Source organism: Lepidochelys olivacea (genome assembly GCF_965140295.1).
Source record: "Lepidochelys olivacea isolate rLepOli2 genome assembly, chromosome: 1".
NCBI classification, from domain to species: domain Eukaryota; kingdom Metazoa; phylum Chordata; order Testudines; family Cheloniidae; genus Lepidochelys; species Lepidochelys olivacea.
The window spans coordinates 304103317-304129339 of record NC_140411.1 but is presented as its reverse complement, the minus strand read 5'-3'; the positions used below and the strand labels follow the sequence as shown (position 1 = coordinate 304129339).

The 26023-nt window shown below is 43.0% G+C and overlaps 1 protein-coding gene and 2 long non-coding RNA genes across 3 annotated transcripts in view; 1 reads left to right on the top strand and 2 right to left on the bottom strand.

The window, feature by feature from the left end:
* SAMTOR (S-adenosylmethionine sensor upstream of mTORC1) overlaps positions 1 to 22949 on the top strand; it is a 63675-nt gene extending 40726 nt beyond the window's left edge. The window contains exons 4-5 of the mRNA XM_084647773.1: positions 14372 to 14486; positions 19552 to 22949. Coding sequence (XP_084503899.1) covers positions 14372 to 14486; positions 19552 to 20181 — 745 coding nt within the window. The 3' untranslated portion in view covers positions 20182 to 22949. The remainder of the gene's footprint in view (positions 1 to 14371; positions 14487 to 19551) is intronic.
* LOC311530927 lies at positions 647 to 3602 on the bottom strand. Its single transcript, XR_014714117.1, has 4 exons — positions 3439 to 3602; positions 2346 to 2432; positions 1985 to 2050; positions 647 to 1423 (listed from the first exon to the last, which is right to left on the bottom strand). It is a non-coding gene; the product is annotated as an uncharacterized lncRNA (long non-coding RNA).
* On the bottom strand, positions 3620 to 26011 carry LOC311530889. The gene is made up of 3 exons (XR_014714104.1): positions 25883 to 26011; positions 25394 to 25574; positions 3620 to 6998 (listed from the first exon to the last, which is right to left on the bottom strand). It is a non-coding gene; the product is annotated as an uncharacterized lncRNA (long non-coding RNA).
* Between the last annotated feature and the right edge of the window lie 12 nt (positions 26012 to 26023).

Sequence of the window (26023 nt, the reverse complement as noted above, 5' to 3'; positions counted from 1 at the left end):
CTGGTTCTGGCCATTCTCTTCCTCTCTCTCTGCACTGAGCTGAAGGTGGAAGTGCTCTGAGCAGAGGGCTGGGGGTGAAGGAGCAGGCTGGGGGTTGGGGTGTAGGGTCTGGCCAGGAGCTAGAATGAGGGAGGGGGCTCAGGGTTGGGGCAGGAGGTTTGGGTGTGGAGCGCTTACCTGGGCAGCTCCCATTTGGTGGGAGGGTTGCAGGTGGGAATGTGTGTGTGGGGGAGGTGCTGGAGCTCCCATTTGGTACTCAGGGTGGGGATGTGGGGGGTGCAAGAGTCAGGGCTGAGGGCACTCTCTCTCTCTTGTCCTACCCGCCCTATGAGTCCCAATTTCATCATGGACACCAGGCATACCACTCGCCTGACCCTCACACTCCATGTTTTGGACAGCCATTGTATCAGCTGCCAGCCCCCCACCCTCAATGGCCATATTGAGATCCCAGGTGGGGCCAAGAGACAACAAGTCTCCCAGGCCCCTAGCGTAGCATACCATCCTCCTCCAGCTGCAGCGTCAAAGGGGTTGGAACCTCCTGAACAACTGGTGGAGGAAGTTGAAGCTGAGGCAGAAAAGGAAGACACCCTTCAACTTGTCTTTCATCATCCTCGCCTGATGAGGTGGTGATGCCCTCTCCGCCATCCATGGTGGATGACTTTAAATCATTCCAGGACTTTACTCAGAGGGTGGCAGAAGCCCTGCAAATACAGCTGTATGAAGTGGCAGAGCTTCACCGCAAACTGGTGCACATTCTACACTCTTCCATCTCTGCCAGAGTGGCACTTCTGGATCCTGCCAGAGTTATATGGCAGACCCCAGCATCCATCCTGCCAACATGCAAACAGGTGGACAAAAAGCATTATGTGCCGGTGAAGGGCACCAAATTTTTATTTTCCCACCTACCTCCAAATTCCCTCATTGTGGATGTAGTTAATTGGAGGGGCTGTCAATGCCAGTTTAAACCCACCCCGTATTACCAAGATGGGAAACATATGGACCTGTTTGGTAGAAAAACACATTCATCAGCCACTCTTCAGTTCCAGGAAGCAAATTACCAGGCCTTGTCAGCCACATATGACTACCAGAACTATGTGAAACTAGGTTCCTTTATTGATCAGCTCTTGGACTCCCACAAAGACCAATTTATGGCCACAATTAACAAGGGACAGCTGGTCGTGAAAACATCTCTCCAGTCTACATTAGATTCAGCAGACATGGCTGCATGTTCAATTTCCACGGCCATGGTTATGAGAAGGGCTTCATGGCTGCCTTTGTACAGCTTCCGTAAAGAGATCCAAAGCATGGTGGAGGACCTTCCATTTGAGGGAAAGAAGCTGTTCGCCAAAAAGACAGATGCATCCCATCACATGTTGAAGGATTCTTGGGTGACTCTTCAATCCCTAGGGATATACATGCCGGCCTACAAGAGAAAATACAGCCCTCAGCTGCAGTTTAAACCCCAGTCATCACAGTACACATCTCAATACTCATCACAGAGCTCTTATGAGCCACAGAGAGAGAAATCTAAGTTCCCCAAGCAAAAGCAATCAGGACCACAACTGACTTAGTTTTAGCCCTCAACTTTGAAGCCACAGTTTTATGTGTTGGTCGAGGCACCTGTAGAATACTCTTCTTGCTATCTTACCCTGGAAAACCCCACTCCTCTTTTCGGAGACTGTTTTACCCTGTTCTGCAGCACCTGGGAACAGATAATCTGCAACAAATGATGGTGTTGGAAATAATCTAGAATACATATGCTATCCACTTCTCCCTTCCCTGTCCCTCTTCAGGGACCCTTCTCACAAGAGTCTAACTACATCAAGAGCTAAGCCATCTCTTCAGTGTAGGAGCTATAGAGCCTATGCTGGTACATCTTGTTACCCATTCTTGGGCCAGCCAAGAAATAACCACAAACAAAGGTGAACTAGAGCAGTACTGAGGGTTGATTTATTGCTTCCCTTATTTGTGCAATTATACTCACAAACAATGCATTTATGCTGACAGGCTGCAGGTGCAGGTGTTGGTTTCGATTTTGCAGTAGAACTTTCTGGTACCAAAGAGAAAGAGAGGTTGGGGACCCATATTGGACCTCTGAGTGCTCAATAGATATGTCAAAGCACAAAAATTCAATCAACGATCATCCCAGCATTAGAAGGAGATTGGTTCTCGGTCCTCAACCTTCAAGATGCATAATTCCACATTTCTTTCATACCAAGTCACAGGCGTTACCTCAGACTCACACTGGGCCAGGACCACACACTTTTGGCTTCTCATTGGACCCCAAGGTCCTCTCGATAGTAGCAGCCCACTTACGCTCTCAGGGCATAATGTTTTATCCTTACCTGGATGATTGCCTTCTCAGGGCACGGTCCTACACAGAGGTCCAACGGGTCACTCAGGTCACATGCAACCTGTTTCTGAATCTGGGTCTACAGATAAACAAACAAAAATTGACCTGTAATACCAGTGCAGATCCTAGATTTCATAGGAGCCGACCAAGACTCCATTCAGGCAAAGGTGGTACTCCCACATCACAGATTTGTCAATCTCTCTTCTTTGATAGAAACAGTGCAATCCAGGCCCCAAATTTCAGCCAAGCATTGCCTCCAGCTTCTGGGACACATGGCCACAGACACATCGGTTATTGCTCATGTCAGACTATGAACGAGATGCCTTCAAGCATGATTCAGTTCAGTTTACAAGCCAAACAGAGACAACATAAATAAACTTATATCAGTGCCCACCAGGGTCAAACTATCCCATAACTGGTGGAAGAACCTGATAGACATCTTTACAAGAATCCCGTTTATTCAATCCTCCCCATCTCTACTCCTGATTAGCGATTCATCCCTTAGAGGATGGGGCGTGCATCTCAGTGGTCACAAAATACAGGACATATGGTCTCTTGTGGAGACATGTCTCCATATCAACCTGCTCAAGTTCCGAGCAGTCAGAAACACGTATGCTCGCTTTCTCCCACTGATTAAGGACAAGCATACAAAGGTCATGACAGACAACATGGCCTGCATGTACTATATAAACCGACAGGGAGGTGCAAGGTCTCGTTCCATAGGTTCTATGCACAGAGAATAAGTGCATCTCCCACAGCATCTTAATATCAGCAGCCTACCTACCAGGAATATACAAAACAGTGGCTGACTATCTCAGCCACAAATTCCCACATGAATGGGAGATAGTTGGCTATTGTACACGACATAGTCTGACAATGAGGGACACCAGTAATAAATTTATTACTGATCAGAACAAGAAATGTCCACTGTACTGCTCCAGGGCAGGAATTGGACGACGCTTCTTGGGAGACACTCTCCTTCCTTGAGTCAAGGGCCTACTTTACACCTTTTTCCCCCATTCCCTCTATTACCGAAGGTCTTGTTCAAGATAAAAAGGGAACATTATTATTCTGATCACCCTCACCTGTGTCACGCAAACCACTGCAACTGGCATTTTGTCCACCAATGACTCTACTGGTCACTCCTTGCCTCCTGTTTCAGAATGAGGGACGAACCTTCCACCCCAATCTGTGGATCCTGTGCCTCAGCGTGGCTTCTTCATAGATTTGGCACATAGAGATATCTCGCTCTGAGGAGGCACAGGAGCTGCTATTACACAGTAGAAAGAGCACTACTCATTGTACCTACCTCCAGGAATGGAAGAGGTTCCAGATCTGGTGCCAACCCAAGGGTGTCACATCTAATATAGCCACCCTACCGGTGGTCTTAGACTACGTGTTAACCTTAAAGAAATCGGGTCTCTCTATTAACTCCCTGAAGGTTCATTTAGCAGCAATCACAACTTTTTACTGGCAGGTAGAAGGCTATTCAACCTTTTGCCACCCAACTACAAAGAGGTTTCAAAGCAAACCTCTTCCCACAACCCAGGCCCCCCACTCCCAATAGAACCTAAGTCTAGTGTTTAAAAGGGCTGACTAGACCGCCATTTGAACCCATGGCCACTTGTTTACTAACTCACCTTTCCATGAAGATGGTGTTCCTCATTTCCATCACTTCAGCCTTAAGAATAGGGGAGATGAGAGAGCCTTGATGGCATATTCCCCTTTAATGTGTTCTTCTCTGATAAGGTCACACTCAGACCACATCTGAAGTTCACCCCTAAAGTGACTTCTGCATTTCACATGTATCAACTTATTCAGCTTTTAACATGTTATCCCAAACCTCATGAGGACAACAGGAAAGCCATCCTCCATATTCTCGCCGTGAGAAGAGCTGTGGCCTTCTATTTGGACAGGACAAAGGCCTTTAGAAAATCTCTGAGACTCTTCCTCTCTGTTGTGGATAGATTGAAAGGTGCAGTCGTCTCAGCTCAGAGGTTCTTCATGTGGGTCTCTGGCTATATTAAACTCTGCTACCAACTACGTGGGGTGATACCTCCATCTTCAATACGCACGCATTCCACTAGGTCAGTCTCCTCATTGATGCCTTCTCAAAGCGTATTCCTATATCTGAGATCTGCAGAGTAGCTACCTGGGCATCTGCGCATACCTTTGCAGAATATTGTGCTATTTTAGGGGACTTGGCTACAGATGCCCAATTTAGTGCCATAGTACTGTCATCTCTATCAGCCTCTACTCCAAAGTTCCAGCCTCCAGTGGTGGGTACTGCTTGGGAGTCACCTACAGTAGAGCACCCATAGGGACACTACTCAAAGGGTATGTCTATGCTACGAAATTAGGTCGCTTTTATAGAAGTCGATCTTTAGCAATCAATTTTATACAGTCGATTGTGTATGTCCCCACTAAACGCATTAAGTTGACGGAGTGCATCTTCAATACCGTGGCTAGGATCGACTGATGGAGTGGTGCACTGTGGGTAGCTATCCCACAGTTCCTGCAGTCTCTGCTGCCCACTGGAATTCTGGGTTAAGCTCCCAATGCCTGATGGGGCAAAAACATTGTTGCAGGTGGTTTTGGGTCCTTCCCTCCCTCCCTTCGTGAAAGCAACAGTAGACAATCGTTTCATGCCTTTTTTCCTGGGTTACCCGTACAGATGCCATAGCACGGCAAGTAGGGAGCCCGCTCAGCTCACTGCTGCTGTTGTGAGCATTGTAAACGCCTTGCGCATTATCCTGCAGTATGTGCAGAACCTAGCTAAGAGATGCCAGCACAAGGATAATTGTGAGGAGGACATGGACACAGACATTTCTGAAAGCATAGGCTGTGGCAGTTGGACATGGTGGTGACAGTGGGACTGGTTGATACAGTGGAATGCCGATTCTGGGCCCGGCAAACCAGCAGAGGTTGGTGGGACTGCATGGTGTTGTAGGTATGGGATGATTCACAGTGGCTGCGAAACTTTTGCATGCATAAGGCCACGTTCCTTGAACTTTGAGTTGCTTTCCCCTGCCCTGAAGTGCAGGAATACCAGGATGAGAGCTGCCCTGACAGTTGAGAAGCGAGTGGCGATAGCCCTGTGGAAGCTTGCAACACCTGACTGCTACCGGTCAGTCAGAAATCAGTTTGGAGTGGGCAAATCTACTGTGGGGACTGCTGTGATCCAAATAGCCAGTGCAATCCCTGACATTCTGTTATCAAGGGTAGTGGCTCTGGGAAATGTGTAGGTCATAGTGGATGGCTTTACTGCAATGGAAATCCCTAACTGTGGTGGGGCAATTCACGGAACGCGTATCCCTACCGTGGCACCAGACCACCTTGCCAACCAGTATGTAAACCGCAAGGGGTACTTCTCAATGGTGCTGCAAGCACTGGTGGATCACAAGGGACATTCCACTGACATCAACATGGGATGCCCGGGAAAGGTGCATGATACTCGCATCGTTAGGAGCTCTGGGCTGTTCGAGCAGCTGCAAGAAGGGACTTGCTTCCCAGACCAGAAAATTACCGTTGGGGATGTTGAAATGCCAGTAGTTATCCTTGGGGACCCAGCCTACCGCTTGCTCCCATGGCTCATGAAGCTGTACACAGGCACCCTGGACAGTAATAAGGAGCAGTTCAACTATAGGCTGAACTAGTGCAGAATGGTGGTAGAATGTGCCTTTGGACGTTTGAAAACTCGTTGGTGCTATTTGCTGACTAGGTTAGACCTCAGCACAACCAACATTCCCATTGTTATTGCTACTTGCTGTATGCTCCGTAATATCTGTGAGAGTAAGGGAGAGATGTTTATGGCGGGGTGGGAGGTTGAGGCAAATCGCCTGGCGGCCAATTTTGAGCAGCCAGACACATGGGCAATTAGAAGAGCACAGCTAGGCATACTGCGCATCAGAGGGGCTTTGAAAACCAGTTTCGTGACTGGCCAGACTACATTGTGTTTCTCCTTGCTGCAAACCCTCCCCCTTTGTTGATTTTAATTCCCTGTAAGCCAGCCACCCTCCCCCCTTTGATCACAGCTGGCAAAGGAAATAAAGTAAATTGTTTTGAAACCATGCATTCTTTCTTTCTTTATTAATTTTTTAAAAAAATTGAGAACGGACAAGGTAGCCCGAGTGGGGTGGGTTGGGGGAGGAGGGAAGGACAAGGCCACATTGCTTATTGTAGCCACACTACAAATCCAAACTGTTTGAATGGCAGCCTTCTGTTGCATGGGCCATCCTCTGGAGTGGAGTGGCTGGGTGCGCGGAGCCAGCCAGCCTGCCCCCCCGCGTTCTTGGGCGTCTGGGTGAGGAGGATATGGAACTTGAGGAGGGCAGGCGGTTATACAATGGATGCAGCAGGGGTCTGTGCTCTTGTTGGCTTTCCTGCAGCTCCAACAGATGCTTCATCATGTCAGTTTGCTCCCCCATTAGCTTCAGCATCGCCTCCTGCTTCTGCTCATCGCAGTCACTTAATGCTTTCCTGGCCTCTGCCACTGAATGCCTCCGTGCGTTAAGCTGTGCCCTATCAGTGCGGGAGGACTGCATGAGCTTGGAAAACATGTCATTGCGAGTGCATTTTTTTTCACCTTCTAATCTGTGATAACCTAGGGACGGAGATGATTGGGGGAGCGTAGAAACATTTGCACCTGGGGGGTGATAAAAAGGGAGAGTAAAATTTTAAGATAACGTTTCTGAGAACAAAAGGGAAACTCTTTCACAATGAATCAATCAATTCACAGCAGACCGCACATGTGCTTTAGGTACAAAGTCGCATTTTGCCTTTTATATTGAGTGCCTGCCAGTATGATGACACATCACATATGGCTGGGCAGCAGAATTCGGTTTCCAGGCAGCCATGATAAGCCAAAGGGTACACGGGCTTGTCATCTTACACCTTCATAACATAGAATCATAGAATATCAGGGTTGAAAGGGACCCCAGAAGGTCATCTAGTCCAACCCCCTGCTCAAAGCAGGACCAATTCCCAGTTAAATCATCCCAGCCAGGGCTTTGTCAAGCCTGACCTTAAAAACCTCTAAGGAAGGAGATTCTACCACCTCCCTAGGTAACGCATTCCAGTGTTTCACCACCCTCTTAGTGAAAAAGTTTTTCTTAATATCCAATCTAAACCTCCCCCACTGCAACTTGAGACCATTACTCCTCGTTCTGTCATCTGCTACCATTGAGAACAGTCTAGAGCCATCCTCTTTGGAACCCCCTTTCAGGTAGTTGAAAGCAGCTATCAAATCCCCCCTCATTCTTCTCTTCTGCAGGCTAAACAATCCCAGCTCCCTCAGCCTCTCCTCATAACTCATGTGTTCCAGTCCCCTAATCATTTTTGTTGCCCTTCGCTGGACTCTCTCCAATTTATCCACATCCTTCTTGAAGTGTGGGGCCCAAAACTGGACACAGTACTCCAGATGAGGCCTCACCAATGTCGAATAGAGGGGAACGATCACATCCCTCGATCTGCTCGCTATGCCCCTACTTATACATCCCAAAATGCCATTGGCCTTCTTGGCAACAAGGGCACACTGCTGACTCATATCCAGCTTCTCGTCCACTGTCACCCCTAGGTCCTTTTCTGCAGAACTGCTGCCTAGCCATTCGGTCCCTAGTCTGTAGCTGTGCATTGGGTTCTTCCGTCCTAAGTGCAGGACCCTGCACTTATCCTTATTGAACCTCATCAGATTCCTTTTGGCCCAATCTTCCAATTGGTCTAGGTCCTTCTGTATCCTATCCCTCCCCTCCAGCGTATCTACCACTCCTCCCAGTTTAGTATCATACGCAAATTTGCTGAGAGTGCAATCCACACCATCCTCCAGATCATTTATGAAGATATTGAATAAAACCGGCCCCAGGACCGACCCTTGGGGCACTCCACTTGATACCGGCTGCCAACTAGACATGGAGCCATTGATCACTACCCGTTGAGCCCGACAATTTAGCCAGCTTTCTACCCACCTTATAGTGCATTCATCCAGCCCATACTTCCTTAACTTGCTGACAAGAATACTATGGGAGACCGTGTCAAAAGCTTTGCTAAAGTCAAGAAACAATACATCCACTGCTTTCCCTTCATCCACAGAACCAGTAATCTCATCATAAAAGGCGATTAGATTAGTCAGGCATGACCTTCCCTTGGTGAATCCATGCTGGCTGTTCCTGATCACTTTCCTCTCATGCAAGTGCTTCAGGATTGATTCTTTGAGGACCTGCTCCATGATTTTTCCAGGGACTGAGGTGAGGCTGACTGGCCTGTAGTTCCCAGGATCTTCCTTCTTCCCTTTTTTAAAGATTGGCACTACATTAGCCTTTTTCCAGTCATCCGGGACTTCCCCGGTTCGCCACGAGTTTTCAAAGATAATGGCCAGTGGCTCTGCAATCACAGCCACCAATTCCTTCAGCACTCTCGGATGCAACTCGTCCGGCCCCATGGACTTGTGCACGTCCAGCTTTTCTAAATAGTCCCTAACCGCCTCTATCTCCACAGAGGGCTGGCCATCTCTTCCGCATTTTGTGATGCCCAGCGCAGCAGTCTGGGAGCTGACCTTGTTAGTGAAAACAGAGGCAAAAAAAGCATTGAGTACATTAGCTTTTTCCACATCCTCTGTCACTAGGTTGCCTCCCTCATTCAGTAAGGGGCCCACACATTCCTTGGCTTTCTTCTTGTTGCCAACATACCTGAAGAAACCCTTCTTGTTACTCTTGACATCTCTGGCTAGCTGCAGCTCCAGGTGCGATTTGGCCCTCCTGATAACATTCCTACATGCCCGAGCAATATTTTTATACTCTTCCCTGGTCATATGTCCAACCTTCCACTTCTTGTAAGCTTCTTTTTTATGTTTAAGATCCGCTAGGATTTCACCATTAAGCCAAGTTGGTCGCCTGCCATATTTACTATTCTTTCGACTCATCGGGATGGTTTGTCCCTGTAACCTCAACAGGGATTCCTTGAAATACAGCCAGCTCTCCTGGACTCCTTTCCCCTTCAAGTTAGTCCCCCAGGGGATCCTGGCCATCCGTTCCCTGAGGGAGTCGAAGTCTGCTTTCCTGAAGTCCAGGGTCCGTATCCTGCTGCTTACCTTTGTTCCCTGCGTCAGGATCCTGAACTCAACCAACTCATGGTCACTGCCTCCCAGATTCCCATCCACTTTTGCTTCCCCCACTAATTCTACCCGGTTTGTGAGCAGCAGGTCAAGAAAAGCACCCCCCCTAGTTGGCTCCTCTAGCACTTGCGCCAGGAAATTGTCCCCTACGCTTTCCAAAAACTTCCTGGATTGTCTATGCACCGCTGTATTGCTCTCCCAGCAGATATCAGGAAAATTAAAGTCACCCATGAGAATCAGGGCATGCGATCTAGTAGCTTCCGTGAGCTGCCGGAAGAAAGCCTCATCCACCTCATCCCCCTGGTCCGGTGGTCTATAGCAGACTCCCACCACTACATCACTCTTGTTGCACACACTTCTAAACTTAATCCAGAGACACTCAGGTTTTTCTGCAGTTTCGTACCGGAGCTCTGAGCAGTCATACTGCTCCCTTACATACAGTGCTACTCCCCCACCTTTTCTGCCCTGCCTGTCCTTCCTGAACAGTTTATAACCATCCATGACAGTACTCCAGTCATATGAGTTATCCCACCAAGTCTCTGTTATTCCGATCACGTCATAGTTCCTTGACATCACCAGGACCTCCAGTTCTCCCTGCTTGTTTCCAAGGCTTTGTGCATTTGTATATAAGCACTTGAGATAACCTGTTGATCGCCCCTCATTGCCAGTATGAGGCAGGAGCCCTCCCCTCACAGACATTCCTGCCTGTGCTTCCTCCCGGTATCCCGCTTTCCCACTTACCTCAGGGCTTTGGTCTCCTTCCCCCGGTGAACCTAGTTTAAAGCCCTCCTCACTAGGTTAGCCAGCCTGCTGGCAAAGATGCTCTTCCCTCTCTTCGTAAGATGGAGCCCGTCTCTACCCAGCACTCCTCCTTCATGGAACACCATCCCATGGTCAAAGAAACCAAAGCCTTCTCTCCGACACCATCTGCGTAGCCATTCGTTGACTTCCACGATTCGACGCTCCCTACCTAGGCCTTTTCCTTCCACGGGGAGGAATGTGGGAATGGTTTCAAACTGCAAAGCCCTCCTTTCCTGTAGCAAGCAATGCTAGTTGGGTTTCACATTTAAAAGGAGGGACTGTGGTTTTCGGGTGGATGTGCAGCGCGCACCTCCCCTCACCCCACCGCATGGCTATTCTCTGGGATGATCCCTTCACCCCTCCCCGCACCACGTGGCAGTTCTCGGGAATGATCCTTTTTAGACAAGCGCAAACAGCCCAGCATGAACGGGGTCCTTTTACTGTTCCCTTACAAAAATTCCCCTATTTCACCCAGGTGACTGTGAATGATGTCACTCTCCTGAGGCTAACACAGAAAGATATAGACCAAATGTTGCTTGAATGCGACCAAAACCCAGGACCATTTGCTGCCATGCTTTGTGCTGCAATGATTCCAAACTACTTGTTACTGGCTTGGCGTGGTAAAGTGTCCTACTGTGGAGGACGAAATAAGGCAGCCCTCCCCAGAAACCTTCTGGAAAGGCTTTCAGAGTACCTCCAGGAGAGCTTCAGGGAGATGTCCCTGGAGGATTCCCGCTCCGTCCCCAAACATGTTAACAGACTTTTCCAGTAGCTGTACTGGCCGCGAATGCATCCCAATTCTTCAGAGCAAATCAAACATTAAACACTATTGCTTTTAAACCCTGTACTCTAGTTACAAATGTGCACTCACCAGAGGTGTCTTCTCTGACTTGAGGATCAGGGATCCCGCCTTGGGAGGATATTGGCTCCAGGGTGATGAAAAGATCCTGGCTGCCAGGGAGAACGGATTTACCGCTTGCCTGCTGTGCATTCTCATTCTCCTCCTCCTCCTCCTCCTTCCTCATCCACAAAATCCTCCTTCCTGTTGCATGAGACTCCCCCCTTGCAGGTGTCCAAGGACAGTGGTGGGGTAGTGGTAGGGTCCCCTCCAAGAATGCCATGCAGCTGATCATAGAAGTGGCATGTATGGGGCTCTGACCTGGAGCTACCATTTGCCTCCTTTGTCTTTTGGTAGGCTTGCCTGAGCTCCTTAACTTTCACGCAGCACTGCTGTGTGTCCCTGTTGTAGCCTCTCTCCACCATGCCCTGTGCGATTTTGGCACATATATTAGCATTTCTTCTTTTTGATCAGAGTTGGGCCTGCACAGATTTCTTCTCCCCATACAGCAACCAGATCCAGTGTCTCCCTTTGGATCCGTGCTGGTGCTCGTTTGCAATTCTGGGGGGACTGCATGGTCGCTTGAGCTGCTGAGCTCACCACACTGACCAAACAGGAAATGAAATTCAAAAATTTCCCAGGGCTTTTCCTGTGTACCTGGCTAGTGCATCGAAGTTCAAAGCGTTGTCCATAGTGGTCACATTGGAGCACACTGAGTTAGCTCCTGGAGGCCAATGCTGTTGAATTGTGTCTGCACTACCCGAAATTTGACCCAGGAGTCTATTTTAGCACTACTCCCCTTGCCGGGGAGGAGTACAGAAGTCTATTTTAAGAGTCCTTTAGGTTGACTGAACAGGGTTGGTTGTGTCTGTAGACGCATTTATTTTAAAATCGACCTAACGTGGCTAAATTCGACCTACGCTTAGCCCCATAGAGTAGACCAGGGCTAATAAGAAGTTGTTGTTCAGTTTGTTCAGCAGTAATGGTTTTTAGAGATGTGTCCCTATGCGAGCTCCACGACCCACTGTCCTCGCCTCTACTTTGGAGTTCCACTAGTTGATTTTGCGGTAGAGAGGGAACTGAGGAGGGTGCCTGTGGACGCTGGCCGGCCTCGTGGCAGGCCGGACGTACTGCTGTTGAAGTTCTCCAATCAGTGGTCCAGGGCCATGTACACGCCTACAGTGGAGCACCCATAGGGGGACACATCTTGAAGAACCATTGTGGTGAGTAACTTCTTCTTTTGTCCTCCTTAATGTATTTCAAAATGTTGTTTTCTTTTGATGTGGAAGGAAGTGAAAGCACTGCATGTCTCTTAAAATTCTGATATTTTTTCCCTGCAAGAGCTCTCTGCGAAAAGGATGATTTTTTTTTCCCCCTCTACCTCAAGCTGTGAGGCCAGTTGTCTTTTTAGCCCTTGCATAATTGTTTGATCACACTAAACTCATTTTTCTTAACTACAAATTTGTCAGAGACTGTGGAATCATTAAGAGTGAGGTGTTTCTCTAACTATCTAATTTGTAGATGCAGCTACTCTGCTTTCTTTATACCTCTAAAAGTCCTTCTTATCATACCATCCGAAAGAGTGCCAAAGCCAAAATCATTTAAAAATAATGGACACCTGCACAGTGATGAAGGTATGACACCTGGGCTGATGCTTCAGAAATTACAAGTACGTAAATTAATTCCTTTTTTATATTGCAGGTTCAGACTGGGACTGAAGTATGGAGATATGAAACACATGGTCCAGTCCCCCAAAGGTTTACTATCTAACATTTTAAAACAATAGGTGTGACAAAAAGCCCACCCCCGTCAGTGATCAGGGTAATTAGTACTAACTGTGTTAACTTTCTCTTCAAAATATTGTGAGCAACTCTAGTCAATAGTAAAAATGTTCATCTCTAGTTTAGAATAAGATTTTGGATTACAGTCAGGTACTAACTTTAGTAACTTTATCACCTGTTTGCTATTTTTCCTTGGATGCAGGTTACAAATTTAAGTCCTTTCTAAACATTAAATTAACTTTAAAAAAACCCTTGAATTGTGTAAGGATGATACACACATTGGCAGATTCTGTAATCTGAAGGGCTGTCATACAAAGATACATCTGAATAGTTTAACTAGGTTGTAATGTACATAGCAAAAATAGTTTTAAATGTAAATCTAAAATTATTAGACTTATTGGGGGGAGGGATAGCTCAGGGGTTTGAGCATTGGACTGCTAAATCCAGGGTTGTGAGTTCAATCCTTGAGGGGGCCATTTAGGGATCTGGGGCAAAAATTGGGGATTGAAGAGGGGTGGACTAGATGATCTCCTGAGGTCCCTTCCAACCCTGATATTCTATTATTCTAATGCTATATATTTCTGATAAAACAGCAGTGTATTCCAATAATTATCCAAATTATGTGAAATAAAAACTTAAATTCTGCAATTAAGAGTACTGTTGTCATTTTGCTATATATACAGCATTGACAGTGAAGCTAACATTGGACATTTACAGTGGCCTGATTTCTGCCTGTAGACATTGAGACAACACAAATAATAAATCTCACTGTGAGGACACTTTTTTGTGAAACACTGTATACATTTTTTTCTTTAACCTCACTACTTCTAGTTTGTGTGTGTAAAATTATTAGTGTCATGTGTGCATGGTTCTTTACAAAGAGGACAAAAATGCTTCATGTGAAATAATATTTAAACCTTTATGTATTTACTAGAGATTTTATTTATAGTCTGTTTGTTTGTTGTATTTTAACCATAGTATGAAACTAGTGCAACTACTACAGAAATCAGACTAACAAAAACCAGGTTATTCAAAACATACACAGCATTCCTAAATCTCTTTTTAGTTATTGTAACATGTTGGTGTAATATCATCCTCAGCCTTTTCATTTTGGTAATTCTGGTTCAGTCAGTGCCCTCAGGAGAACGTATGTTTGAAAAATAAATTGATTCATATCACCAAGGGTAAAGCATCAGACACAAAACTCAGTATTTATCATGCTGATCAGAATTGTTGCCTTGTGCTCTCTACCTGGTCTCTCCATTGTGTTCAGCCTTATGGTTCGGTTGTACCGTCTTCAGGGCATGGACCATCTTCTTAGCACAATGGGCTGCTTCTAGGCAACTTCAGAGTACAAATAATAAATAATTTTCCCCTCTATTTAGTCGGCACTTAATGTTCTACATAACCGTCTTTTGCTCCAATTGTCTAATTCCAAATATACCTTTTAACAAATAGCATTTGATAAAACTGAATTTCTACTTTCTTAGGTTGCTGCCCCCCTCAGGAAAAATTAGATTACTTGATGTTGGCAGCTGCTTTAATCCATTTCTGAAGTTTGAAGAATTCTTGACTGTCGGTATAGACATTGTCCCAGCTGTTGAGGTATGTAATGTTTACTGAATTTATTTTTAGTTTGAATTATGTATTTTAGGGGTACTTTCTAAAGTGTAAGACTTAAGGGAATATGGGTCTGTTTTTAAAAGCAGGTATTCTGTTTGGCTTCTGGAGGACGGGGGGATTGAGGAAGGAAATATCTCAAGTTTGTTGAAACAATCTAAGTTTATCAATATTATCACATTGGTCAAGCCTCTATAACATGAATCTTTAGTTTTAAACAAGAAAAAAACCTGGCAAATCCCATAGACATGCAGTATATTTTTAAAGGTTGTTTCATTTTTCATTAGCTAAGAACAGGAAAGAGAAGACAAATTACTTTTTATCCAATTTATAATATGGTAAATATACTATAATCAGAGCTGTTGGCTGGATGCAACAAACACCACAGAATTTATGGCTGAAGTTAACATTTGTGGCCCCACACAAAATTGCACAGGCTTAATTAAATCTGTGCAACACACAATATCCTTAATTAAACCAGTGCAACCTCTGTGTTTTGGAAAAGTCCTGAAATGTTTTTAACTTGCTGTTATCATTATGTACTGCTTTTGTCTCCCCGTTTTGGCCTTACTTATGTTAGTGAGGATTAACCAGACTCTAACAGAATAACAGTGCCTTCAACAAGAGTGAGTCACAAGAGAGTGGGAGGGAGATGAGAAGATACAGAAAGGCATAGATTTTTATTTTAAATCTTTAACCACATCCACTGACTCCAAGAATCCTGAAGTGAATGAGCAATTTCATATCTTTTATTTTAGAAATGTAATTAGAAGCTAATAAATATTACAACTAATCTTTGTGAAGACAAAGTAAAAATGTAAAAGCAGCCACTGAGAGTAGTGCTAGTCAAATCAGTAGTATGACCAAATTTGATTGAAAACCGAGGGAGTTGTCATATTTAAACACAGTAATATTTCAGCCTTCATATTCTTTGATACTAATCCAGACAGTAGTTCACAGTGGGTGTTAAGTCAGGAATATATAGGATAGATGTGGATTCAGTAATATTAACAGCTTGAGGATAATGCTGTCCTTCAGCAAAGATGTACATTCCGTTGTTTGCTGCTGCTTTGTGTGAAGGCTTATTGTTTGCTGCTGTATAGCAGTGGTTAGGCCGTGCATGCACTGCATATTGATGTGATCACCAGACTCGATGCTGGATCCCTAAAAGGATTTGTGCCTAAGTCAACATTTAAACACTACTGAGATGCTCAGCTCAGCTGCTGCTCAACTGTAGGTGCTTAAGCTACGTTATTCCAGTGAGTATGTGCATAACTGCCTCAGTCTAGGTGTCTGGGTGCCTATCTCATGCCTAAGCCCCAGCAGGATCCTCTAACTAGGCATTCCCTGTCTATCTTGCCTGTAGGACCCAATCCGATTGGTGTGCTCCGAGCACTCCTAACCCTCACATAACACGGCTTGTGAGGGAGAAGTGACAGGTATGCCTCACTCATAAGGACTTGCCCACACAGAGACTTGGTGCTTGGTAAGACAGGGTTTAATTCTACAGTGCGCTAACCTGCCACACACTCAGTCACTGTGTGGACCCTGTTGCTGTATGCTAAAAGTTCTGTAGTGTGCTTTTACCTGTTGCTGGTAAACGCTGATGTCTGTTACAGCAGTAGGTCAGATTGCACTAAGGAACTTTAGTGTGCTGCAGCAGCATCCACATAACAACAATGTGCAGCAAGCTACTACGCTGTAGACTAAGCTTATGTCTACACTACAGCTTATGTTGGCATAATTTATGTCACTCAGTGCTGTGAATAAATCACCCTCCTGCATGATGTAAGTGCTGGTGTGGACAGTGCTATGTTGGCAGGAGAGCTTCTCCCTCCGATATAGCTACCTCCTCTCGCACACACTGCAGTGGCACTGCTGCATCTGTGCAGCTGCAGATATAGACAAGCCCTTACACTGTGGATTGGCATGCACTAAATCTCTTTATAGATGAGCTCTAACTTTTAGCCCAGTAGTTTGAGCGCTCTCCGTGGATGTGGAAGACCTGAATTCAGTTAAGTTCCCGCCCACCCCTGCCTCATTTGGTGAAGTTGATTGAACCTGGGGCTCTCACCTCCCAGGTGAGTGTTCTAACCACTAGGCCACAGAGTCATTTCATCTCTCTGCCCCCATACAATATCTAAATCTCTTTGTGGATCTAGCCCTTGGTCCATGAACCCTTACTGTTGGTTTTTTTCCCCCATTTTTAAAACTAATTAAGGTTATCATAGAAAAATTTGTCTGTGCAAGTCCTAGATATATTTTTCTGTACAATTTAACACTAGTATCCGCTAGTATATAAAGAAATGTAAATTTCCAGACATACTTAGCAAAACTAATTACACAGTCTGAAAATAATCATGCATTTTCAATAAGCTCATAGTTCAAGTAAGGTTCTTTGTAATTGCGTAGAAGAATGTGAGATCAGATAGCAATGAATAACTATTCTTGAAAGAATGCCTAGATGACTTATAAACTTTAAGATGCTACTAATGTAACTCATGGATCTTAATCCATGTCAGGCAATAAGAAGTGGAGATGTTTAAGTACTTACATGACCTTCATTATTTGACCCATAAAAGGTGTAAAGAGGCTACTATGGAAACTAGTAATGGGGTGAAGAGTAAACTCTGTCGTGGAGTAGAAACTAGCGGAGACACAGCAAACAAAGCAGGAGTTAAAGGTCAAGTTTGTAAATTGCAAAATCTTAAATGTGGATGCCGTATTCTGAGAATTAGGGTTTTTAGGATGTTAGAGTTTTGTTGCTGTATTTATTACTTTTGTATTACTATAACATTAATAGTAATAAGAGTTCAGTTTCTCCTATCCCTGAGGACTTGACTTTTCTTTCTGTACAATACCAAATGAAAAAACAAAACGGGCAAGGAAAGGTGAAGAGTGCAGTTAAAAGTCAAAAGATCAAGTAAAGCTTCTTGTTAATCCATTTTCTTTCTTTTTTGGATCAAGTTTTTTAAAGGCAAAATCTTTTTGTGAATCTGTCAGATGGCAGAAAATGTGCTTGGTGGGGAAAAAGAGGTCAGTTGTAGGTGGTAAATTGAAGTTCTCCCGTTCTGTTAGTTTTATGTCTCAAGACAAAACAGAGCATGGCGGTGAGGAAGAAATCACAAGATAGGAAAATGCATTTTTGTTCCCTGGATTGTAGTAAAATTGCAGGAAGAACCTAGAGGTACAATACAACACCTAGTTGGATGCTCTGGGAGCTGACTCTATATCCCTTGTTTGGGGAAAAACTGTTGCCCAAGATGTTCTTGTGTTACTCTTCTTTTGTGAGGGAGATTTTTTCACTGAGATCATACTGGCAGCTCAACAATCATTTTTAGCTTGCCAAACCCGTCCCACCAAAGTACTGCAAAGTTAAATTTGCCCTGGCTGGTTATATCAGACTCCTAAGGGGTTGTCTGCATGAGGGAGTTATTCCAAAATAGTTATTTCTGATTAACTCCCGTGTATGAATGCTCTCATTCTGGAGTAGGAGAATTCACATATGGCATTAAACAGGAAAGGCTAATCTGCTTTAAATTCACACTTTACTTTATACATGAAAATTAATCCAGTATAGACAAACCCTTAAGGCAGAAAGAGGAAACCTAATATACAGGTGGCCTTGCTATTCTTGCTGAGTAAAACCCACCCCTGTGAAGAAATCCAGGACAAGGCCTATGAACCATTCAGTAAATTTAAGCCTTGCGCTGGTTGTCTGCATTAGGAGGCGTGGGAGGAAGAGGTGGAAGAAGCTTTTTGCTTTCTCTCCTCATTTCTGTCCAACATATAAAAAGCACAGTATATTCAGAACTTCTCATTCAGAAGCACAACAGCAGCCAATGTGGAAAATCATATTACATGCACAAGTCTGGCAAGCAGCATAAGGAAAACTACAGTGGTTACTGGTTAACTTTTTTTTTTCTTAAATCCAGTTTGATAAAGCACTCTTAAGTAACAAGTCCTGAAATTGTTTTAAAATTTTTCTCTTTTTCCCTGTTGGTTTTTACTGAGTCTGTCTTTTCAGCATCTGAAACTAACAGGCATCAGCAAATCTGACTAAAGCGCTATTTTCAAAAATATAAATTGCTAATTTTTTGCTAGTGATCGTATGTTACTTGAAGTATGTACAATTTTCAGATGTAAATACACTGAAAATCACAAAGGGGTTATTTTAACTCTTAACAACAAATACCATGCAGTTACCACAGTTGCATCCTATTCTAAATATACTGTAGTAGAGTGATACCACAGATCCTGTAATGTGGCTACCTTGGCAGAAGCTGAGATTTTAATTCCAGTTACTATATATTCTCTGTTAACTTCATGCCACAGTGCAAGCCTGTGAAAAGCAGCTGAAAGATTCCTGGAGCATGATGACATTTTACAACTTTATATACATTCTCTGAGGAAGAAATTATTCTAGACAGACACACAGAAAATCAGAAGAGGAAAAGTCTTAATGTAAACAGTGACAAGTAGCTTTATAACAATATGGTCTCTCTATTTCACACTTTAGTAACTTTTACATAGTGTTTACCATTGAAAAGTGAGCCGTGAGTGTTGAGGTGTGTCCCACATTTTCTTAATATGCCACAATTTTTGCATTGACAGTGTGCAGCTACATTGGGAGAAAGAGAGGATTTTGGCAACTGAGTATGAGACATTTGTGGATTTGAACATTTGGAGATGCAAGAAGACAATGTGGAATGAGCACATTAGATGAATGTTTCTACCAAAATTATCAGCAGCAACACTTTAATCTGCAACTTTTAGAGATGACATCAATTGAGATTAAAATGAGTAGCTCACATTTCTGAGCTATTGGGTGTCAATGCATTGATTCACATTTTGAAGGCTTTCTGTGAAACTATGATAGCTGGCACGCTTACTTTTTTTTGTAGCTTTAGATTCTACAGCACAATTTAGTAGCAAGAGACATTAAAAGGCTTCTTAATACCTAGGGGCCTTTTCATAATCATCACATGTGTTTGCATAATGTTTGTTACTGAGCATAATTTTAATCTATTTTAATATTTTCTCTCACCAGAGTGTATACAAATGTGACTTTTTAAACCTTCAAATTCAGCAACCTCTCCAGCTTGCACAAGATGCTATAGATGCCTTTCTTAAACAGCTGAAAAATCCCATTGATTCTCTACCTGGAGAACTCTTCCATGTTGTGGTTTTCTCACTTCTCCTTTCTTACTTTCCATCACCTTATCAACGATGGATATGCTGCAAGAAGGCCCATGAACTTCTGGTGCTGAATGGCTTGTTGCTTATAATCACTCCTGACTCCTCCCACCAGAATCGCCATGCTATGATGATGAAAAGCTGGAAAATTGCCATAGAATCCCTGGGCTTTAAACGTTTCAAGTATTCAAAGTTTTCTCACATGCACCTGATGGCATTTAGGAAAATCTCCCTGAAAACTAAAAGTGACTTAGTTAGTAGGAACTACCCAGGGATGCTGTATATTCCACAGGATTTCAACAGTGTAGAAGATGAGGAATATTCCAGCACTTCCTGCTATGTCCGATCAGATATTGAAGATGAACAGCTAGCTTACAGCTTCATGGAGCTTCCTGATGCCCCTTATGACTCAGACTCTGGAGAAAGCCAGGCTAGCTCAGTCCCTTTCTATGAGCTAGAAGATCCTATATTACTTTCAAGTTAATGTAACAGTTAAAATGCCCTTTAAGTCCAAACTTCTTTATTGCTTAACAAATTTTGCTATACTAACATGGGCTTGTTACATAAAAAATGGTTTGCATAAAGAAAATGCAAAGGTTTACAGAGTTTGCTATTTTTTTCTACTTTTGAATTTTAAAATTTATTCTTGTACAAAAAGTGAAGAATACACATTTTATGCAGAATGACTCACGTCATAGCATAAATTGCTGTTACTTTCTTTAGGACTTTTCAGAAAGGTACCATTCTTTTCTTCAGTGCTGTGAAGTGTGAATTCTACTTAATTTTGCTAAATGTCTTGTTTCGATATTTTTAATTCTTAATACGGTTGGGTTTATGACACTGGAGTTGGTGGATTTCTGAGAAGTAATTTGCACTTTGACAGTAAATGTGCAAATAAGTTTGGAGTAAGCTGTTTGGTGGTTAAACTTGTCCATTTTTTTTTATTGAACAAAGTTTGTTCTGTGTTGCTGAAAGTGGTTTCATTCTGGCTAAGCTTGGGCTGAAGAAACTTTAATACTTGCACATTTGGTTTTACTTAAAGATCTTGTTGATCTTTCTATTTCAGTTAATTGAGGTAATGCCAAAATACTGTACTGGGGCATACTCTCCCATCTGTGTACACATGTAAAACCTCACTGGCATAACAGAAGTTAGATGTGTGTTTGAGAGACAAGCCCTGACAAATGCTATAGTACGATAGGTTTAGATACCTTTTTTTACTTCAAAGCTGGAAAGTGTTTGCGATTTTATGATTATAGTAGCACTAACATATCAGTATTGCCCACATTGGATAGTTTTCTGTATTCTCCTGAAATTATATTTTGCACAGTTTTAGAGCAAAATACTTATGGGTGGGGAAAAAATGCTAATAAGTATTCTTTTATAATTTCAGAATTTCCACACAGTAACTCCAGTAGGCCAATTTTATAAATACTAGGACCCAATTCTACACATATTTAAGGATGTACATACATTTAAGTGAGTAACCTCACTGACCACTCTCTCAAATGTGAAGTTAAGCGCATCCTTAAGTGTCTGCAAGATTTGGGCCCCATTCTAGATAAGGCATTTGGCTGGACACTCTTCTCGTGACTTTCTAAGAATTGCTCTGCAATTTGACACAGACAAAATCTGCTCGGTACACATTCTCAACTTTTTTGTTTAAATGTGTATAGTAAACCTACATCCTTCTGCAGACAAATTTCTGTACTGATGTAATGGTTATTTTTTGTGGGTTTTTTAAAATACTTTTGCTCTCCATTTAAAAAGAATTGCCAAAAATATCAAACCTGGGTACCTGAAGTTAGTCTTAAATCCTTCTACCTAACTAGAAGTAGCTTGAATTAGGTTCTGAAGTGTGGGTTTTAAGACTTTAACTTTAGAGTAGGCTTGAAAATTTTTATCCAGTGTTATAAATGTAGTTTCACAAATGATAAAAAATATCTTTAGGCCATATAAAATTAATCTCTTATTCATCAGTCAGAAATTACCAATTGCCATTTTTAGTGTGAATTTTTAGGTGTTTATTATTTTTAGTTTTGTTTTTAAAACACTTCCATGGAAGTTTTGCACTGAAGTTTCACAATTTCCAGCTTCTTGATTGCTTTTTCTTTGTATTCTGTATCTTCTTGGCAATTGGTCCTACTTACACTAAAAATTTCACGAACTGTATTAAGTTGCTTTATTCTTCAACATAAGCTTTTTGTACATCTTGCACATCACAGATTAAAAGAATTCCCTATCATCCAAACTTGATTGCTGTAGTTAACTATGAATGGCACAGTTTATAAACAAAACAAGAATTATATTTAAAAATGTAAACATCTTAAAACTAGATGGAAGTGTTAAATTAGAACTCATGGTAAATTAAGAGAATATTAAAAATTTAACAGAAGGCCCCTAATCTAAATGAAATCCACCATGTATTTTGAATTAAGTTAAATACAACTTGATGTTCACATGTAATGCTTAAAAATTCACTTTTGCTAAACTAAGATGCTTGGAATCAAGACTGCATTCTTCTCAGTTGAGCACTGCTGGAGTCAGTGGTTATGTTAAAGCTAAATGTTGGTGCTATAAATTCTCAGTTGTTTACAGAAATTACTGATTCTGCTTATACTCCAAAGTGTGCATGAGCTATTTTAATTGGTACTCCTTTTAAGAAACACAAAAAAACTATACAAAATTTATTACCACCTAGCATAAATGTATTTGTACTGGTTAATGTAAATTACACTCCATTTACCATTCATTCAGATGGGGATGGCTTGGAATTCAGACCAAGGTATACTCAACAGAAATAGTTTTAAACATTGAATGTTTGAATTCAGCCTACCTGACAGCTTGGTAACGTTATGGTTGTCAATCAGGGACCCCAGATTATTATAGAAGCTGTGGTTCTTTTTGCTGCCCAAGCTCAATACCTTAAATGTTTTCCAGAAATGGAGGGTTTGGGCTGGCGTGAGGAAAAGTGGCTTTTTGCTACTAAGGCCTCCCAAGACAAGAGAGAGATGTCATGGTCTTCTAGAAATAGTGTTGGAGGTTGAAGAAGAATGTCGCTAGGTTTTGAAACTCTGCAAAATTATGATTGTACATGATATGGTGAAAGAAGATCCCCATACTCCAGGTGTCAGGGAGAGGGGAGCAGGCATACCACAAAATATTTGTTTCCATTTATGTTGTCTTTATTTCACTACTTTTGTGAACAAAGCACATGTATTAAAAAAAATAATAAAAGCCTTTTGTAAAGTGTTTTGTTTCGGTGGAACTGTTGTCTTTTCTTGCAAGCCATTTATATTGTCATTAGAATACATTACCACATAAAATTATGATTACTTATAAAACACTTTGAAGAGGAGTATTGAGTTTACATTTTATAAAGTAAGAAATAGTAACTAAAATGCAAAATTTGGTACCTCTATTTTTTTTTATAATTTTGCTTCATAGTTAACAGAAACAAACATAAGTCACTTCTTTCCTGTCTGCTACATGCCTCCCTTTGGTTTCTCCCTTCCAATCTCTTCCTCACAGTAGATCGGAACACAGTGGGCTTTCCTCCACCACTCTGCCCCTTTTACAGAGCACAACCTTGCAGCACCTAAAATAGGTGTTTCCTCTCAGCCATTATCAATCACAGAGGCACTTTCTGAGATGTTTTCTACTGCAGCTAATGGTGCAGAAGAGAGAGAATGGCAGTGAAGAAAGCAGAATGTAGACCCAGAAGATTGAAAATGCAGGATTCCAACACCATTTCAGGAAAAATGTAACGAGTCTTGTCTCAGTTAATACAATGGACTCCACTTAAGAGTGTATTTTTCTGTGGAATTTTAGCAATTCTCAAGCTAAAAGGTGCATAGAAAATGTTTTGAGTGTACATCTCCTTTCTCATACCCACTTGGAAATAGGCTCCCATAACCCACTGAAAGGGAATAAACTGTAAGCACTGGATACATTGTTGGCGTTTTTTGAAGTTTAGAAGGCAAAATTATGAGAGCTGCTCATACTGCCTTGTCCAAGCATAATACATAGCTGAAGTACAAACCAACTTCTAGTGATGTCATTTAAGAATCCATATGAAAGGAAATGCTGTTCCCACCCTGCTAACCTGTAACTGGGTTTTCCTTCACTGATAAAGAGCAGCAAATGTTCTTTGGCTGCTTTTAGTGTTGCTCCCTGCAAAAAACTTTCCATACTTTTCTCCCTACTTGAAAGAGGGGCTTAAACCTTTTAAAATAAATCTCCAGTTCCAACTTTAAACAGCCCTCCTGGGTGTTATCTGCATGAATCAGCAGAATAGCTCTTTATTATAGGGGCCTAGTAAACAACTTGTTTTAAGTTTTGGAGTTCAAATCACTCCAAAGTAAATAGTCTGGTCAATTTTACTCCTTTTCTTTTTTCTTTCTTCTGTTCTGTTTTTCTGTTTGTTTTACTTGTGAATGATACACTAGCAGACTAACATACCAGAGGGAGAGGTTGCAAGAGACGGGTTCCTTGAAGAACTATTAATTTTTAAAGAGATTTCAGTCACTTGCGCAATAACCAGTTTCTGTCTTCTCCAAAAATTTCAAGGGTATTCCTGGAGCTGAGCCAAAAATAGGGATAAGGAGTTCCTTTCTCTTGAGACTTCTCTCAATAGAGAACTATCTTTTAACTACTCTGCCAGTTTTAACTAATAGTGGGAAAGGTTACCATAGTCTAGTCTTTCTGCTACACATTCCCACTGTTGAGTCACCTTTTTCAGTACAAACTCAAACACCAGCTTTCTGTTCAAAGGCTGTAGTTATTGCCCACACTCTCCAAATATTAAAGGTCCATGCACTTTCTCTCCACTGCATAAATTCCTTATGGAATTGAGAAATCATGGTTATATAAGCTATACAGAACTTTTAAAACAATATTCCTTTGCTCAAAACTTGATATACTGTTTTGTAACTAGTGATATCCAGCCCAAATAAGCTACAGACCAAACAACTTTTGCTACATTTTATTAATATACTTCAGATTTTATGTGCAGGAATACATTAAAAGCTTTCCTTATAGAGAATTTAAAATATTGGGTGCTTATTGCTTGAATGTTTGTGTCAGCATAGGGCATTTCTAATTTGCATCTTGTACTTAGGGTTTTTTTTCTTGATTTTAGAAAGCAAATTTATTTCTGTAATGCTCACAGACAGCAGACTGATTTAGACTAGAGCACATTTTCTCTATTTGAAGTTGTATCCAGGTTGTAGCATCACCCTGATGTTATGAAATTTTATAAAAACTCTTAAAAATTACAGCTATATTATACGAAAAGGCCCAGTTTTCTAACAACCCTTATCACTATTAAAAGAATTCATTTCCATGTTGAATACCCCCCTCTATTAGATTGAAGACACTCAACCTCTCAATATGATCACGGATTGCGCAAACTTTGTTTTCTTGAATTCTACACTTGTACATTTATGTATGTACGCTTTGAATACACAAGTTGCATTGCATGGTGATGCTGAATGGGGCAGCTGCTTGCATAATATTAGCATGACAGTGATGTTTTAAACCTTGGGGAATAAATACATCCATGAGCTAAAACAGTCCCTGCACCCTCAGAATCCCACTGCTGAGCCAAGACGGATAGGGGTAGTTACAGTATGCAGTATTGGTCCCAGGGTATGACAGAGACAATAGGGTGAGGTAATAGGTTTTACTGGACCAACCTCTGCGGGTGCGAGAGAAGCTTTCGAGCTACACCCATCTCTTCAGGTAGTATACTGTTATGCAGCTTTCCAATAAATGTCATTCTACTCTTTGAAGGAAGGGCAGCACTTGCCTCCAGGCGTCAGTGGGCAGAGTAAAGGGGGACTGGGCCCTGTGCTTAGCCGGACTGTAGCAAGCTCCCTGAAAGAGAAAGAGGTGGCAGATTTATACTGTATAGCAGTGAGTCGGGGCTGCAGGCGCAGTTTGACCTCGCGAACCCCCCAGGCCGGGAGGGGGCGGCACTGTGGCGGGAGGGGAGCAGTGCTCGCGCCGTCAGCCCGCGTGCTGGGTCCCGGCTTGGCCCCGAGGCGCGAGGGAGATGGGATTTCTCGCTCCCCCGCACTCCTGTGCCGCCCCCCTTCCAATCTTGTCCTAATGAGCGGGGGGTGAGGCGGCGGGGAGGCTGCTGCTCCGATCGGGGTGCCCCACCAGGCCCCAGCCTCTCTCACCGCTGTTTCGGGGACGGGGCGCCCTCCCACGGAGAAACGGCCGGGGCCATCCTCCTCGCCTCGGGCCGGCCGCCCGCGCGCGCGCCTGCCAGTTGTTGCTCGTGCGCTAGCCCGTGCCGTACTGCGCTGTTTGACCCCTCG